Below are 19,511 nucleotides of genomic sequence, written 5' to 3'. Positions count from 1 at the left end.
CACCCTTTATGTCATTTCTCCCCTTACATTAGTCATAGTATAGCTAATACAGCCATCATAAGTCCTTCCTTTCCCACCCTTGCCTTCCCCTTTTCTAATCACCCTTGACTGTTTTAGTCTTCTCTGCACCACTTGCATACTCATCATAATTCTTCCTTCCCCTTAATTCCTTACGTTCAGGCTATTACCAACTCTCATGTGATACATGCCTTCAGCTTACATCATCTGAGCATCTTCCTCTATTGCTTCATGTCCTGCATCTGCTTTAGCTTCCCTTTCCACTGCCACCAGGCAGCTCTGCAAACCACCGTGTCATTACGTCCAACAACTAGAGCAATCGCCTTGCCTCTGGCCACATCCCCATAGCCCTCAAAGCCAAAGAAGAGCACTGCTCCCAAAATTCACCTTCTTGCAGCACCACCTGCCTGGGCCTTCCAGGGTCACCAGACCCTAAGGAGAGGGACTAGGTTGCAGATGAGCCCTGTTATCAGAAAGACTCCCTTCTTTTGTTCCACTTACTCTGTATCTAACAAACGTGCCTTTTCTCTTTTCCAGAAAGTATTACTTCCTAAACATCTTAAAGCAAAGGTTCAATAACAGAATCCTCTTTAGTAAACACCATAAAATCACAAAATAATTCAGGTTGGAAGGGACCTCAGGAGGTCACACTCCTGAATGCCACAAAAAAAGCTCAAAACCAAAGAGGGAATGAAACAAAAGGAAGAACAAGTATCAAACTTACCATGGACTTGATTGATTTCTGAATTCTGAGAAAGAATTTCATCTGCTAATTTTTGAGCAGTTGGCAAAACTTCTGTGTGGTGCACTGTGATCAAATACTGTACAAATTTTTGTAGTTGGTCTCTGTTCATTTGAAAGAGTGTCTCTGAAATGGGAAGATGCAGTTTGACCTGATCTGGCTTGCGGATCCGGTATAAAGAGAGTGCCACAACGTGGGCACAGTAAAATATGTCCTTGTTTCCACAGCTACAGGTCACTGAGGTAATCTTGCAACGATCAAAGCTGATAGCTACATTGCAAACAGTTTCTGGCTCCGATTGCATTGCAGGCTCTGTCACTGTGCCACTCAAGTGGAAACCTGTGAAGGGAAAAAAAAGAGAGCTTACATTATCAAGTAAAATACCATATCTCATTATCAATAACCTTTCATTAATCAAGTAAAAGTCATAATCTATTTCTGAGAAATTATATATCTTAAAGAATTTGCTTTAATTACAAATATGATGAACCCTTTCTTTCGTACGTACCCTTTTAATCTCCAATGAAATCAAAAGGAGGTAAAAAGCTAGTTTACAAGCCCTCTTTGCTATTCCATCACAACATTCATAAAAGTTTGATAGTAAGAAAAACATTTATTTGGTAAATGATAGCTGCAGAAGCAGAGTTGCATCCGATAAAGACCAATGTGAAACTCCCAGTAGCTCAGCAAGTTGGCAGCAATTTTGCAAACCCCACACCAGGGAGCCTGCACCTACCAGCAAATTTAACCATTCTCTCAATAAGTAAGAAGGAAGTAGTGCACTCTAGTGGCATGAACCCAGGTCCTAACCCCAACTCTGCCACCAATTCACTGACACGAGTCACTTAACCTCTTTGCTTTCACCTCTCCCACCACTGAGCTGATGCTAAAGCTCACCTTCAACTCAAGCAATCTGGTAGGGCAGCTATGTTTGTGTAGCTCTTTGGAGATGGAAACTGCTGCAGTTACCAATACACAGGATATCAGTTTTATAATACTGAATGAGACACGCATGCACTGTTTCAGAAGTCTGCATTTCCACTTGGCACGATAAAGCACAAGGCCAAAGAGCTGGGTTTTCTTATATTGTAAGAAGGTATGGTATACCATAAGAAAGATGTTCACTTCAGCCACTACTCGACAAAGCACCCTGTTGAACCAAGGTCTCAAACTCTATTCTCTGAAGATCAGACCTAAACCCATCTCTGTTTTCCCAACATGAAGACCCAGGTTTGGCTCTCAATACTTTATCACTGCAGAATTTGGGTGTTTCTTTTGGATTTTATGTAAACATGACATTGATTTTTGGCTCAAGCATTAAGTCAGAGGTATAGATACAGAGCAATACAAACGAATTTCATATGCTGTATCAGTATTAAACTTGAACAGACTGTGCATATAAAATCTGGAATGGATACTACAAGTAAGGTGTTATACATTAACTATTTATAATGGAAATAATATAAAACCACACTCCCTCAAAGTCCAAAACTGATTTAGTATTCTTGAAATATAAGAAAAGTGAGTTGTAGGAAGCAGTATCACATGAAAATTAGGTGGAAAAAAAGAAATATATACATAGCTCTAGTCAAAAATGTTGTATCTCCAATTGTTTTTAAAAAGCTCTTCAAGCTACAGGAAACGAAGAGGAAAATCTCTCATTTTTTCCATTTGTTTATGCTGTACATTTCAGAGCAGGTTGTGCAGTCAGCATCACTGTTTGGATTGCGTTCAACTGCAGTACTCTGATACTCTACCCTGAAGAAGGTCATACACACACACTAACCTCGATTTTGCAAGAGGATGTTTACCAGTTAAAGTAGTTGGAGTTGAAGCTGAAGAGACAGTAAGCTGTAAAGTGCACAGAGAGGAAGGGGGGGAGGACAAAGCCCAGGCGTATGTGGTATTCTTGGTTTTGGCTCCACTTAACACTTATACAGAGAAGGGGAGGGGAATTGCCCCTTGAATCACGAGCTCCTCCCTCTGCCTTTCCCTTTGGTTTTTAAGTAGTCATAGCATGCTCCCATGAGTGCCCTCTCTCAAAAAAAGAGGCTTTGTTAAAACTTAGCCAGCTCTATTTCAGGTTAATTCCCAGTAAATGAGAGTTGGATTGGTGGTCTCAAAGAAATTGTACGGGAGATGATTTTTTTTTTTTTTTTAATATCACTTTCCTATGAAGCATACATAAAACTCTCTCTCATCTATGAGCTGAGGAAAAGCCTAACACTTGAACACTGAAAGGGCCTGATCCCACTCCTTCCTGCTCTCAGCAAGTAGCTAAACTCCTATTAATTCCGATAGAAAAAGACCCAATGAAAGATTTTCTATTAAACCAATTTAAAATAAAAAAGTGCACAACCAGCTACTCCAACAATATTATCACTTTTAATTTGTCAGCATATAATTCAAGCATTCAAAAGGTTAAAATTTTCCTGGACAGATGAGTGTCTCCAGAAATATTTAGAGTTAACAGCAAACCTGCCTGTAAGTCCCTACTTGCATTCAGACACAAATGCAGCTCCCGGCTCCCCCTCCCTCTCCACTGAGATTTTTTGAGAATTCATGTTACAAGCAGCAACATTTATAAACACAGATCCTGATCTAAACAATGACAGCACTAATACAGTCAAGTTACTTAACCCACCCTTCTTAAGTTACAGAGGGTTTAAACAAAAAGATCAGCTGCTCTTGCAGCCTAAAATGTAGAAGCTCTGTATTAACTATGGTGCAATGATGTACTATGCCTGGTAATTATGAAGAACTATTTTCCTCTTCTTTTTCTGTTTGTATATTTAAAGAAAGAAATTGTTGTTAGTAAATATGACCTTTAAAAAGGTTTCAACATGCGACAAAACAATTCACGAAATTTCAGCTCAGAAGCCTTAGTAGGGCTGTTATAATTTAACCTACCAGACATCAAACGCTGCCTTCTCCGCTAGCCCACAACACTGCAGAGTACTCAACAAGGAGGGTTGTTCCCCTCCCGCAGACATAGCCTTAATCTTTTTTAACCTAACCGTTTAATATTCTCAAAACAAAATATCAAAAGCTTGTAGCAGGTAAAAAATTGACGCACTGTGCTTTGCTAGAAAGCTTTCACCAGCAGTAATTTATAGCCTGCCAAGAAGAGAGATGTTACATGCTTCTGGAAGAAGGCAAAAGGAATCACCCGCACGGGGACTCAAAGATAATGACATTTCACTAAGATCCAAAGGAGCAGAAAAAGTCTCTTCAGCTAAAAGCTGCAAGCCCTCACTCTAAATATGTCTTTCCCTTCAAAGGGAAAATTCCTCTTTTACTCAAAGTTACAAACCTTTGCTGGAAGTATTTATCCATTCCAAAAAACCGCAAGAACTCTAGTGTTTCAACCTTTAAAATAAAAAGCTTGTTCGTTATTATCTAAATACAACAGAAGATTTGCAGGCAGAAAAGTGTATGTTCACTACTATTTATAGAGCAGGCATGTTTCACCTTTGCCCTTCAGCTGCTGCAGTTTGAAATGTTTTACTGTTTTCAAACCAGCACGTGACCAGTAATTCAAGCTCTGCTGACATTTTCAATGCACAGAGGCTTTGCATTCTGCAAAAATGCATTTAGAAAAGCAGTTATAGCATTAAGACAACGTATCAAATGAAGCTCTTCTGCAAGGTGATTTTGTTTCTGTTGAACACTCACCTCAGAAACAAACACACCACAAAAATGATTTAACAGCCAGAAAATAGTTTTTTCAGCTGCCATACTTTTGGAAGGAAACTGTGCCAAAGTGCCATCAGGAGGAAAGCATTAAGTCACTGAATTCTACAAAGTAATTTTTGCCAAAATCTGTTTGACAGCATCCAATCCATTAAGTAAAAACATTCTGGGACTGTAAAGCTGCCTGATAAATGAAAATTCACATTACTACAGTGTAGTATTTGCCAGCACAAGTATATACGCTTCAGACATCCTTCTGAGTTTTGTCATAGAAAATAAATACTTTAGAATAAAACAAAAGAAACTTCAAACTGTAAGGCACTAAAGAGGAGAAACGACGGCAGCATGCAGAGAAACAGCAGCAGGTTGGCTTTCAATTACTCAAGTCAAAAGCAAATTTTGAAATAGTGAGTTCCACTAATCCAACAGCATAAGCAGCAAATTTACTGCACTAAATAAGCATCATCAATAGCATCTCACAAGCTTAATTCGTTTCTACTGTCACCCTGTGTTACAAAGCATCTTCCTCAATCTACCCAAGTCTAAAGATGTACTTTAAAAGATACTGACCAAAACGAACAAAACCTAATCAGAACAAGCAGCCATGTAAAATGCTGGGGGGGGGAAAGGAAGAAAATTTATGCTGAGATTTTACGGTGTTGTGGCTCAAGGAAATTAAAAAAAAAAAAGTACAATATAAATTTTAAATTAACTATAAATAGTAATTCAATCTAAAGTTTTAGACCATTGGATTCTTTTCTCTCAGTAGTTTAGAATTCAAAATTCTAAAATGTTCCTGTAGACACAGAAAAAAAGAAATTAAAGAAAAAAACCTCTCATTCAAGGGGAGCTGCATCCATTTGTGATTCAGTCAACAATACAGCAAGCTATTATAAAGTGAACTTTAGCTGAAAAAATATTTTGAATAATTCTTTCTCAGTAAACTTTTTAGTTCGGCAAAAAAAAATGCCAATAACATGACATCAAAACAAACACATTACCAGCTCAAAAAATAGCAGGCTATTCTTATGAACATACAATAATAGTACTTTAACAAAATTTATTACAAAAATCAAAACCTGCATTGCATATATTAAAAATATCTTTGCTGTCAAGAATTCTAATGATTAAAAAAATAATCACTTTAAGTTCACACTTGCAGTTGAAAGCTTTGATTGAAATGCAACCATAGATCAACACTGGGTATTGTTTATCCTTTACAGAAAATACAAAAATGTCAGAACTGGATTACAGAAATACCCTAAAGCTTAAAAACCAGTGCCTTTGAATAGCTTTCTGCCATGTACCTTTTGAGAACACAATGCATACCTCATCCACTATGCACACATTATCTTAAAATTAGGAAATGTGTTACCAACTGTATTTGGAAAACAGAAGCATTCCTTAACATTGATCCACTGACCTTTTTTCAAGTAGTTTACAAGAATCATCTTTATACTCCTATTTAAAAAAAAAAACTCAAGAGCTGTTTTACATTCCCAGAAGAAGAGACCAGCAGATGAGGTTACTTATAGAGAAAAAAAATGGAAGAGCTTGTTCTGAGAGCTGGGGAGTCTTCAGTGAGCAAGACCTATGTGGGTAACCTCCTCTTACGCAACTTTAAATTGGCAATCAGAATCATACCCTCTATCTTTAACAGTCATTTAAATTAACTTGCAGACCTGCCAGCTAAGATTTATTCAGACTACTATATTACTTAGCAAACACATAATCACTGTGTAAAGTGAAAACCACCTCTGCTTCATCTTGCCTACCAAACAACAACAAGAAATGCTTATGGAAAGTAGTTCCCAACTGTGCCCATTAGCTATTTTTTCATAACTTAGATCAGTGGTTCCATTTCCCCCCTCCCCAAGACAAGCAAAAGTCTAAACCATGTTTACCTCATTCAAATTTTGTCTTTTAAGAGGTGGTTTTCCTTTAAGATGGCAAAGTAGTATCCTACATTCAATTCTTCTGAACATTGGAACACTCTAAAAACAGATCAACAACACACTTTGAAATTATTATGAAGTCAAAACTTTGCATGCCACCACTTAGCCTGAAGCTAATGTTAACAGCCTGTTTATAAACCAGATAAAACACTGCTTTAAAATAGAAAATACTTACCCATAGTACCTTAAACATGCTGGCACAAAGGTAATAAGGGCGGAGGGGGGGAAGATTAATTAACACAAGCAGCACATAAGATGTTTACTGTATGTAATGAATGCACAGGGTATAAAATAGCTTATGTTTTGAGAGCACTGCCACCTAGAATAAATTTGGCATTACCACTGCACCCAAACACTAACAGAGGACCAGTCACAAACAACCGCCCAGATTCCACGACTCATTCATAAAGACAATTGTCAGGATTTGATATTTCAAGACTTTTGCATGCAAGAGAGAGTGGAAGTAGCGATAAATAACTCCATGCACACACTCCACTGACAACTTGAAAGTTCACTACTGCTGGCGCACGTCCAAGAATGTGCATGCTGTAACAGTGCCAGCACTAGTGACTTGAACCAGAAGATTTATTTGTCCCAACACTATATATACAACAGTTGCATTTAAAGAAAAAATTCTTCCAGGACTTCCTTCAGCAGCCCAAACCTTCAAGTATAAGAACTGTTCAACTAATTACGTTCATTAGACAAAGGCCTCCACTAACCCCTCAAGCCAAACTATGTGATAGGTCTGTATCTCTGCTGCTCAAAAGCAACCACTTAACATTGTGGTCCAAGCACGGGTCATGGATGACTGTGGATGGGATACATCCATCCAGACTATTCTTCCCTGAAGAGAAGGAAAGGCCATTCAATCAGCAAATAACACAGCAAAATGCCTTCCCCTGCCCAACAGCCATATAAGATCCGGACTGTTTCAAGACAGATGCAGACTGCAGCAGCTCCTGCTGTCTGGAGGTGGAGACATTGAACAAAACATGCTCCCCATGAGCATGGCTTCAAGGGTCCCTCAAAGTTTCACTGCTATTCTTGTGGCTAAACAACTTCCAACCCACTCCATAGGAACCCCATACGAACTACAGAATGATGTTCTCACCAGCAATGCTCACAGCCTCAGATCACATCTCTGAAAAACCTGAAAGTTGTCTGCATTCCAACTCATTTAATATGGATATAATCAACCCCATTTTAGCTGTTTGCAGCATTAGCTTTGTGGCCAAAGCAAAAGCAGCAAAATCTTGGTGTAAATAAGAGATATGTGTTTTTTTTTTTTTTTTTTTAAAAAAAAAAAGCACCTTCCAGACAGCAGTAACATAGAACGCTACCTCTAGTACAGTGATCCTCAAATTGTGATCTAGGATGCTATGGCAAATGATGCTTATGGCTCACAAAGCAGAAGCAGAGCAGAAGCAGACATGTCTCTTCAATTAAAGGCTTAACATAGTGCTGAGTGAATGCTGACCGACTCCTGTCAGGTCAAGAAGGCTAGCAATCCATGGCTGCAGGTCACCCTCTATCAGGTATACAATCCAAGTTTGTTTGTTTTTAAAAGGGTATCAGTTTAAAACAAACTGCTCCTCTATGCTAAGAGTTTAACAGCTCCTCTCAGTACAAGGTATCATAAGAGCAGCAGTAAACAAAAAAAAGAAATCTCAGTGTGACCCTGGAAACCCTGAAGCTGACAGGTAGAAAAGTAGTTTGCTGTGAGACACCAGCAGACAGGAAATTTATATATCTGACAATTTTTCTAATAATATACCCCACAGGGTTCACGTGACAGCTATTAAAAAAAAATCAAGAATGCCAAAGAAATCATAAGCTTCACAGAATGTGTGCAAATTAACATTTTATGATTTATGATGCATGTGTATTGGGTCTGCGTGGCAAGGTTTTGGTAGCAGGGGGGGCTACAGGGGTGGCTTCTGTGAGAAGATGCCAGAAGCTTCCCCCATGTCCGATAGAGCCAATGCCAGCTGGCTCCAAGATGGACCCGCCACTGGCCAAAGACGAGCCAATCAGCGATGGTGGTAGCGCCTCTGGGATAACGTATTTAAGAAGGCGGAAAAAAAAAAAAACAACCCAGCAACAACAGGAACAGTAGCCGGAGAGAGGAGTGAGTATATGTGAGAGAAACAACTCTGCAGACACCAAGGTCAGTGAAGAAGGAGGGGGAGGAGGCGCTCCAGGCACCAGAGCAGAGATTCCCCTGCAGCCCGTGGTGAAGACCATGGTGAGGCAGGCTGTCCCCCTGCAGCCCATGGAGGTCCACGGTGGAGCAGATATCCACCTGCAGCCCATGGAGGACCCCACGCCAGAGCAGGTGGATGTGCCTGAAGGAGGCTGTGACCCCGTCGAGACCCCGTGCTGGAGCAGGCTCCTGGCAGGACCTGTGACCCCGTGGAGAGAGGAGCCCACGCTGGAGCAGGTTTGCTGGCAGGACTTGTGACCCCGTGGGGGACCCACCCTGGAGCAGTCTGTTCCTGAAGGACTGCACCCCGTGGAAAGGACCCACGCTGGAGCAGTTTGTGAAGAACTGCAGCCCATGGGAAGGACCCATGTTGGAGAAGCTCGTGGAGGACTGTCTCCCATGGGAGGGACCCCACGCTGGAGCAGGGGAAGAGTGTGAGGAGGAAGGAGCGGCAGAGACAACGTGTGATGAACTGACCACAACCCCCATTCCCCCGTCCCCCTGCGCCGCTCGGGGGGAGGACATAGAGAATTTGGGAGTGAAGTTGAGCCCAGGAAGAAGGGAGGGGTGGGGGGAAGGTGTTTTAAGATTTGGTTTTATTTCTCATTATCCTACTCTGATTTGATTGGTAATAAATTAAATTAATTTCCCCAAGTTGGGTCTGTTTTGCCCGTGATGGTAATTGGTGAGTGATCTCTCCCTGTCCTTATCTCGACCCACGAGCCTTTCGTTGTATTTTTCTCCCCCTGTCCAGTTGAGTAGGGGGAGTGACAGAGCAGCTTGGTGGGCACCTGGCGCCCAGCCACGGTCAACCCACCACATGCATGGAATATGGTAAGCCTCAAACTTTTGAGGAAGACTTAATAGGCTATCTGAGCTGAGGGAAACCATCTGGAACTGTCATACAGCAGCTCACTGCAGCAAAAGTGTGAAGTGGGAATCATCAAATCTACACTGGCACTGAAGAGAAACTGGAAGTAAATTCAAAATGAAGGGTAAAGAAAAAAAGGGTAATTAATAGTCAAGAAAGTTGCTAGAGGTGGAGCTACTCCCAAATAATTGAGCTTTTAACTAACCATGCTGCCCAGACAGTCCAGCTAGTGTACACTGAAATATTTACAGGTGAATTGTAATGGAATATACACGTAGGCAGGCATCAGGCTCAAGTTTACATTCAGCCATAACAAAGGCTGGAAACAAAAGGTTAAGACATATTACTAATCTACAGTTAAATTTTGATAAACAAACCTTCACTCTGCTGGTGAACTTCATAGACCCTGTTTTTTTGCAAAGGGAACAGACTGAGACAGCAGGATGTGCAAACAGTCTGCAAGGATCTGCATCCCAGCTATATGCTGAGGGAGCCCAAGAACAAAGACTGATTACTATCAGTCTTCAGAGGATCAGTGTGAAGACATTTGTTGTTAGCTTTTGAGGAGGAATTTGCTCTACTACAGTGGGCAGAAGCTGGCATCCCTCCTGCAGGTAGCAGGCAGCAGAGATTCATCCCATAGCCCAGGGTATCTATCTCCCAAGGTGATACCATTTTAGCTTTTACTGCTACTTAGTTTTCACATCACAACATTTGCAGGGAGAAATTATGCTTAGTTGCTACAGCACAAGTATAAATATCACAAATGGGAAAGTGACTGCAAATGAGGAAGAGCAACAAAACCAAACAAACTCAGATTAAACCTCCTGCTTTCATTAAAATATCCTTAAAGCAATATAACAAGAAATAGGCTGCTCTTACATTCATGAAAGTAAATATTTAGAGACTATCAGTTGTTTTAAGCAACTTAGAAGATGCCTTGCCTGTCAAACAGAAAAATATGGTCATTTCTTAAAGTTGCTATTTACATTCTTATTGCTAAGAGGTGAAATTTTCCATATTACATGTCTACAGTTAAAGGTTTACCCTCAACTAAGAATCATCTGTCTCCACCAAAAGGAAATAACAGAAATTAAATCATCTGAGACTGAAAAAAACCTCCAGCAAGACCTGCTCATTTTTAAGGGAGGGAAAGAGGGGAAGAACCCAGCTCTAATCAAATTTTTTTTTGTTTTGAAGTTTCCCTCCCCCAGTCCAACCTCATCTCTGCTATTTTCACCTTCAACTGGCTCAATGCATGCACTTTTCCCATTTAATGGGAAGTGGATAAAATCCTATAAAGGAAGAAGACAGCAATCACTGATATAAACTTGGGAAGAGATTTAAAAAAGATTAGAAAATAACTACTTCCTGAAAAGAGTGTGTCTGGATTTCCATAGCCATACTTACAGTTTGGGAAAACCCAGCACAGGATGTCCGAAACACAGGCATCCTGCAGTAAAAGGTATTTAGGTCATTCCAACAACATAAAACATTTAACTGATTGAGTAATTTAAGATTGCACTCAAACAGTTAAAGTTTAAGCTATGCAAAAGTGCAAGCCAGTACAGTTTTGAAACTAAACTGACTTTCCATCAGGAAGCATTACGCTTGTCCTAAAAGAGGAAACTGCCACTCCCATTTCCATTACTAGTTGTGGAATAAATAATTTTCTTTGTTTAAAAAGGGGAAGAAAAAAAAGAAAAAAAGATCAATGCTGCACTTGTGCCAAATGAAAAATAGCATTAAAACTCCTAGAAAGGGAGACCCTTTCTTTATGGCCATGATTCTATTCTTTCACTTGTATACTAAGTATTCAGAAAGACTTAATTCTTAGCATTTACAAAATTCTTTTATTGCTTTAATTTTATTTATAACAAATGTTTGTGTATTACTGCAAGAATCAGGATGTTTACTGAACTCGTTTTATTCATAATCAAAATGGAAGTAAAAGGAGGAAAAGAGGTTTTTAAGTGTAGAAACAACAACAATGTAGGACTTCAGGAGGGGCTCAGTTCATTTTGGACTGTAAATTTTACAAGATAAGTGTTTTCAGCAACTTTCTCTGGTCACCAGAGCATTACAAGGGACTCCAGCAAAAATAATGAAGTACGACATAGTATTTCCTGACAAAGCAGCAGGGAAAAAGCCACTAAAATCATAGGATTCCAGGATGAAAGTCTAAAAAAACACCAACATCGCAGATGAGTCACCCTTGCATGGCTGAAGCCAACATCAGGGGGAAGCATCTTTCTTTTTCTAGATGTCCAGGGCCAACCACAGTGGAGACCCAAATGCAGACTGGAATCCTGTGGAACTATCATAATAAAAATAAAATCTTAAAAAACAAAAGAAAACAAACAAACAAAAAACACAACACCCCCCCCAAAAAAAAAAAACAAACCCAAAAATCAAGACAAAAAGAGGCACATGCAAAGGTCACCTATATTATAAATCAGAACATCCTTGATAACACTGGTACACAGCCTAAACCCACACAAGGGGACATATTGTATGAAAACAGGTTCTTGTGGTTCACAGTTTTTCCATACTGTTGCTAGGCTAGATCCTAATTCGCTTCTTGCTGTTCCAATTATTAGTTGATGAAATCAAATCAATATACAGAAGTCCTGGCTAGTGCACCCCATCGTCAAAACTGGCTGATAAGACTTGCCATACTAGTACTCCTCCATATTAGGTGTGCACCACCTCTTTCCAGACATAGGATGCAGAATGAATAGGCTTCATGTAAGAAAAACAGATTTCCAAAGGCACAGAAAACTGAGTGCAAGTCACTTGCATATCTTTTTGTATTTATAAAATACAAATATCTGGTAGTTCAAACAAAAATTATGTATGTTCCCAGGCCCTAATTTCTGGGAGCTGCATGCAGAGCAAGTACTTGGAATAGGTATGGGGTAGGTGTGTGCAGGTGGGGGAGCCTGATGTACGTTCTTCTACTGACTAAGCCAATGCTAGCACATTCAGAGCACACGGCTGCTCCTCAAACAATGCAGGTAAGATTAATATGCAATTTTCTTAAAGAGGTAATTTAGGAGCCCACCTCTTCCTCTAAAGCCACACACTAATTCTCCTTGAATTGAGCAAGGCATACCATTCCTTCCTTGACAGAGTCAAGAAATTCTTAGGAATATTTGCCTCTAACCTGCAGCACCCAGAACTTTAACAAGCTATAGTTATTCTGACTATTAATCAGATTCTAGATAGTATTTTAGTATGTAACATGTTATCCAAACCTCTATTAACATGCATAGGGTTGAACAATAAAATGCGATATGAGATTTTTCTTTTTTTAAATTCGTGTCTCACACCCAGAAAATCAAAACTTTCCAGATAACACAGACTGAGATAGTGAAAAGTTTGGAAAGGCAGGGGGAAACAGGAAAAAACGGAACTGCACAATCAAGGAAGCAAAACTTCCAGGGTAAATTTAAGAAAAACAATCTAAGGAAGGAGGACAAATTATACAACTAAACACAATTTAATTTGTCATTTAGATTTATTAAGCAAGTTACTGGAATTCAACATGCTGTGGTTTGGCCTCCAAGACCAGGTTTTACAGTACCTAAGCTATTAGACTGAGGACCCCAACAAAAAAAAAAAAAGCACTTCTGGTAACATATAACGTTTCTAACTTTCACTGACAAGCCAAGAAACACCTTACAACTATCCTTTGATAGAGGAAAAGGAAACAATTACAAAACCACCACCGTTTATTTTACTTTTACAGTGCATTGCGGGCAGACAAAAAACCCAAGGGGACAGAAGACAAAAACCTCAGGGATGGCAAGTCTCTCTAGCTGCCAGTGAGCCAAGCAACATGCTGCTTTCATGCAATGATGAAGTAACTCTCTCTCCCTTCCAGATCCCTGCATTCTTTTGCCACTTATTTTTGGGCTTCAGCTTCCGATAACCTATCTATACTACAACTATTAGCATTTGTGATAAGCTGGTAGGTGTTGCACTTGTAGAAGTGTGCTTAATGCTTCGTTTTGTTAGCTTTGGTTGCCTACTAAAATAGTCAAGGGTTAGGCTTGCTGAAACCAAACCCACAAGACTAAGTGGCTACAGGTCTACCTTTAGTGATAAGGAACGGTTCTCTTTCTATGCTCTTTTAACTTTTATCATAACCTACATAAAAATAACTGGGAGAAAAAAGGAAGAACATTCCAAGTTCTTTGAAGAAAAAAAACAGGTGTTTATATGAACTCTGAAACAGATGCAGGTAAAGATAGAAAGGGTGCTTGCCCTTTGCTGGCAGAAAAGTTGAACAGGAATCATTCCTCTATCACCACAGTTGTTGATATCATTACTAATGGTTAAAAATTATTTTCTGGATCAGATTAACTTAAGATGAAATTCAGCAACATACTGGATTATTACATCATACCATTGTCACCTGCCTAATGTTGTGTTATCACAGTGCACTTAAATAGCAAGACAGAGACAAGATTACATATAAATTAGTTTTCAGTGTTGCCCAAGATACTCAAATCGAGACTTGCTAGTATTTGAAGTAATTCTCTGTATCACAATAAGAAAGGCAGAAACAGAACAGAGTTCAATTCTATAATCTAGCCTCTGTTATGATGATAAAGATCTGTAAACTGAAAACTGGGCCTTTAACTTTTAACACTGTCAGTATCCCAGCTCTCATCAAAATAAATTGAAATACTTCAGTCAGGGCCCTTACATAGAGGGCTATTGATTTATTTTCTTTATACTTTAAATGGTTCAAAAGAAATTTAAAGTATCTAAAAAGAATGCCTTCAGTCTTGTCCCCTGCAACAACATCCCCATCCCTTTTCGCAAATCTCCTCTGCTCTCTTACTTGGCAGAATAATTCAAAGGAAGCAGCTGGGTACTATACCAGAGTTGTCCACTTTTTAAATCAAAATAACTCCCCAAAAAATCCATCCATACCCTCTTCAGTCAAATGGGAAGGAAAAGAACTGTTTAACTATCATCATGCTTCCAGAAGGTTTACTCTGTTATTTGGTTATTTGTATCTGTTGAGAAAGGGTTTAAATAGATCATTCACTATAACAAGGTAGATTAGACTATGTAGCAAGGATTACTATTCCCTACATCCGGTTTTTCCTGTTTACTTAGCCAAACAGGAGGCTTCCTCCTCTGATAAGGAGTGAGACAGATATCAGGAGCTGCAAACATTATCAACCATTTCCTTAGAAATCTGTCTTCTCTGCAGTCTGAATCTCTGGATGAGAGTTGTGACAGATGTCCATATGATGCCTGCTGCCCTTCTTAAATTCTCCAAGCAAGTCTTAGAAGTCCAGATTCATAGACCTAGCTTGGTCCTAACAAGCAATGACGATGTTTTAAGATTAAATGGGATCGCTTTTCTATATAAATATTCGAACATTAGACCAACTATTTTCAAAACACTTTGAAAACACAGAATAATATCAGTAATGAACCTGGAATACCCAAAGCTTTTTGACCCCCTGATTACTCAGCAAGAAAATCCTATTTCTCAGCAAGAAATCTCCTAGTTCTCACCTCTCACAAGACTCGCAAGCCCATGAGATGTGCAAGTGCCAGATTCAGTTGCTAGCTGAATCTTCCCATCTGTGACATACATTAATTGGATCAACAAGCATCCTCACATGCTCTGAAAGAGGGATGAGGGAAAACATTGCTCACCTTTTCAGTGCCAATTGCTGTATATGCTTTCATTTGTTTTTATTTCATCTTTTGGTTACACAGAAAAGTAAAATACAAGACATCCACCACCTCAGAAGAGGTACCGAAACCTAAACCTATCATCGTCTCATCCCTGCAATGTGCATTTCATATGCCTGCTTGTCCGTTTGCAGCAATAATTCCTCAGTTTGAATACAAAGTAACAGATGAGCATCTGTTCATCCCTCTTTATGAATTTACCCCCAAGAGTTCTGAAATGTTGCTCCATTAAAAGCACATCTCAGCACATCTTGCTGGTTTTGGTTGCTGGAACACTCTACCCCCTCCCTGATCCCCTCTGGTCTCTCATGGACTATAGAGCTGAAATTAGCTATTCATTACATGTGAAGGAGTCTCACATAGAGCAGCACCTTGCTGCGAAAGACTGCTACTTTACATGGCAATTTCAGAACTACAGCATCTGCTACCTTACTAATACGTATATTTAATGCCGCTGCATAATGTACAGAATTGTATGCTGTTCATTGCCTGTTCAGATATTATGTACTCTTAAGTAGCATTATTCCCTTTGAAAAACACTGTACTTTTTATTAGGCCTTCTCCCTGGTGTTCTTTGTAACAGAGCCTCAAATGAACAGCTCGTAGACTATTCTAGACCAAAAAACCCCAGGACTCAGGGTGAGGTAACCAAATGTGACAAGCTTCTGGCCTGCAACTACTAACATAATTTAGTTTATTTCCTGGGTCTCACTCCCCAGTCTATAGTTGTTTTGATATGAATAGTTGTTTTGATATGAAGGGAAGTGGAAAGGGAATCATATCTGGACAACTGGTGGGAAACCTATTCCAGGCTACTCTTGCCACTGGAAATATGAATACTTGTATTAGAGCAGTGGCCTTTGCAACAAATTTTATTCTTTCTACTAGAGGACACTAAGTAGTAATATTAAAGTTCTACTACATACAGTTATTAATAATTTTGTTCACAATAGCAAATGACTTCAGAGGAAAGAAATCAAAGTTCTAAACTAGAGAAACAAGTTTTTTGGAGTCAAGTGTTGGACCAACGCATGTAAGACGTTTCATGTCCTTCAGGAAATACTTCAATGTGCTCCTACGCCAAATGTAGTCTTAAGACAGTGTCACCAATCCTCCCTACACCTAACTCAGGGAAAACAGATTATTAATATGGTTATTCCAAGTGACAAAACAACTGGCCATTTAGTCTAGAAGGCAGTGAGTACTAGCATGTATGGTTCCCAGCTCAGATTTTGACTTTAATTACATACTTCCAAAGCAGTCCAAGTAAAAGGTAAGGAATCTACTCTGCTTTACTAAAGCGATGCCCTCTGGGAAACACTACTTTAAACCTGCTTTGGAGCAAGCGATAATCTGCTCTCTGTTGGAGGGCAAGTGCAATGCAAGGCAAAGGAGATTCCAATATACTTAGCTAAAACAAGCTTTATCTCAACTAGATGCCCAGGATTATGCAGGTTTTGATGTTAGGAAGATTTGGGGGCTATGACAACACAGAAGTACCCCCACAGGCTGCTTTAGGATGTTAGGAACAAAATTCCAACTGGTACATTTTCCTTGTTCCAAACTGCAAATAGATCTAAACATGAAAAAAGCAACAGAGACACCCCTTGCTGGCCAGACAGAGCCTCAATGTAGTCTTCTCTTATCTGCTATGAGTACAGATAGTCAAATAGCTCATTGTTTTGATATGAAAGGATGCCCAAGGCTTTCCTATCCCTCCTTTTTTTTATTTACGCAGTAGACAAGTCTCATTCCTGAGGACTAAGAGACTCCAGTGGACTGGGCCTTTCTGCTCATCCAACACACACACAGGCTGCTCTGATGTGCAACCCAAACACTGCCCTGAGGATTTTGTAAAGCAGAGCATCACCGCATTGCCTGACAACTTAGAGAAATCAGTAGGCTGAAGTAGGTTGCTGCCTGCTATGCATCGCTGATCAGAGTATGGACTGCAGATGCTGAGAAGACTGTATCAGGGAGGTACTGCATAAGGAAAGACCAACATATTGCCCCCACCCCTGCCATTACACACATGTGCGCACGCGCACACACACACACAGTTTGAATGCAATCAGAACAACAGGAAAATTGTCAGTTAGTCTTTTCCATTTTGGATCTGCTTAAGACATTCTATAAAGCAACAAGAAGGATATTTTAATCTTTTTTTTGTGCTGTTATGGGAATATACAAAGTTTCTTTTTTTTAAAGCAGTAAGCCATTCAAACAACACATCAATACCTCTCAAGATGAGGCAATGCTGACACTATCAGTGAGGAAGGACAGTCACAACTATTGAAATCTATGAAGCATATGAGGGTGAGTGGAGCCTTTTCTCAAATGAATCATGCCAGATTCAGAACAAAAAAAAACAAAAAAAACCCCACCAAACAAACAAAACAAAACAAAAAATTCTGTTTCTTCCACCATAGGCATATTTAACAAAGACAACCCCCTTGTAGTCCATATGAAGAGAAACAACCTGGATACTGAAATCACGAAGCAGAACCAAGACTCTTCTAAAAAAGGTTAATTTTTTTTATTCATCTACATAAAATTCATGAAATAGAAAATAGAACTGTTATATTCTGGTTTTGCAAATTTAATATGCTTTTAAAATATTCCTGCCAGAGATAAAACTGGTTCAGAAAAGAAGGACTTATTTTCTTTTTAAGAGTAAGGATGTCGCAGTCCACACATTTAGTTTTGAAAGGTGATGTTTGCTTTTTGCATGAGAGGGCAACACAAATTCCAAACCTTCTAGACCATGAAATACAAAAGACGGCTGAAGAAACCACCTTTTAAAGCAGGATAATACTTCATTTCTGGAAAAAGCTAAACAGAAAAAATAAATTGTCCAGAATATTAAGAGAAGTAACCTTTATATTTTTCTCTTCAGTCTGCCTTCCAAATAAATGAACACTGGAAAAGCCACAAGCATTATTTCTATTTCAGGTGAGTTTCAGGGATTTTGTTTTTACTCTAGCTGTCCCTGCAACCTTATTGTTAACCACATTTGGACAGGGAATTTTTATATGAACTAATTTTTAGTCAAACATACAAAGTTTTTCTGAGGACACTGGTAGGATTTATTGCTGTAATGAAATGATAAGAGAAAGAGTAATTACTTTAAAGATTTTCTACAATCTGACCAGCTTAAAACAAATACTACTTGTAGTTATTCTTTCAGAGTTAATATTGAAATCAGAAGTAAAACTTACTGAAACAAACTACTGAACTTTTTTTTCTTAATTACCTGTTAAGCAAGAAAAAAGCCTTAAGAGAACAAAATTTCTTTGGATTCAGAGCTCCTGGCCTGGAGATCTCCAGTAAGAAAACCCCTTTCTTGAAAGCAGAGGAAGCCTCCCTTCTTCCTGTTCTTTAAGGGTAATGAAGAGAGAAAGTGACTGTAATCTCACCAAGTACCTGTGCCCACCTAATGAAGTTTGTTTTTCTTTGTTTTCCTCAGGACTCCAAAGGCCCTGCTGTAAGGAAGCCGCTCATCCCAACAATGACCCACACCACCACTACTTCAGAACGTGGAGAAAAAGCTTCCAAAACACCAGAGGCAGTTTTCTAGTGCTTGCAGCACTATGGAGTGTTATTTATACTCATAATCCACAAAAATCATCATCACTGGTGGGGGGGATATCTATTTCTCCCTTTATTATGGATTGCACAGGGCTGTGTTGAGGAAAGGCAGTGAAAGCATGGCACGATGGCAGAGTGGGCTAAACCACAGCAAGGCTGACTGCTATCCTGGAGGAATGCCTGTGCGACACCAAGCCTCTCTCAGCCCCAGAGAGGAGAGTCAACAGGCTGTAGTTGCCAAAAACTGCTTCCTATTTGCAGCAGTCTGAAAAGCAGAAGCTTGTATATAAAAAGCTTGCAGGGTAGACTGGGGGGGTCAGATGAGAAGGTTGTCTAACACCAGCAGAAGGTGAACTCCAAACAAAGAGAGGAAAAGAGCCCATGCTGCTGCTCACAGAGGAGCGAGCAGCACAACCTGTGAGTAATGTCTGCTCCAAGGAAGAGCAGTGCATGAGAAACAAGCAGTTTAGACGGGGGGTGGGGGGTGGGGTGTTGTCCTGCTTTTTTGCTTCAACTGTTTCACAATGCAGACTTTTCCCACATCAAAAGGGGGGAGGGAGGGGAAGAGGCAGGCAGCCTTGCAGGAAGACTTACCCCATTTTTTAACAAAGAAAGAAAGAAGTCTGCCACCATTTATTGATGGTTCTTACTTCAAGTCTTAGAAAAGGTTATTTTGCCGCTTAATAGCTCAAGGATCATATTTTCTCATAGCTG

General features: G+C 39.6%; 1 protein-coding gene across 6 annotated transcripts in view; it reads right to left on the bottom strand.

Annotated features, from left to right (window-relative positions):
• The window catches only part of LOC142074834 (zinc finger SWIM domain-containing protein 6-like), a 135,741-nt gene that overhangs the window by 52,269 nt on the left and 63,961 nt on the right, over positions 1–19,511 (bottom strand). For all 6 annotated transcript variants that reach the window (XM_075135733.1, XM_075135729.1, XM_075135730.1 and 3 more), the window contains one exon: positions 743–1,099. In XM_075135733.1, the coding sequence (XP_074991834.1) occupies positions 743–1,099 (357 nt within the window). The remainder of the gene's footprint in view (positions 1–742; positions 1,100–19,511) is intronic.

Source organism: Calonectris borealis, chromosome W (genome assembly GCF_964195595.1).
Source record: "Calonectris borealis chromosome W, bCalBor7.hap1.2, whole genome shotgun sequence".
NCBI classification, from domain to species: domain Eukaryota; kingdom Metazoa; phylum Chordata; class Aves; order Procellariiformes; family Procellariidae; genus Calonectris; species Calonectris borealis.
Note: the sequence above shows the minus strand (reverse complement) of the source record. Positions and strands in the feature narration are given on the sequence as shown.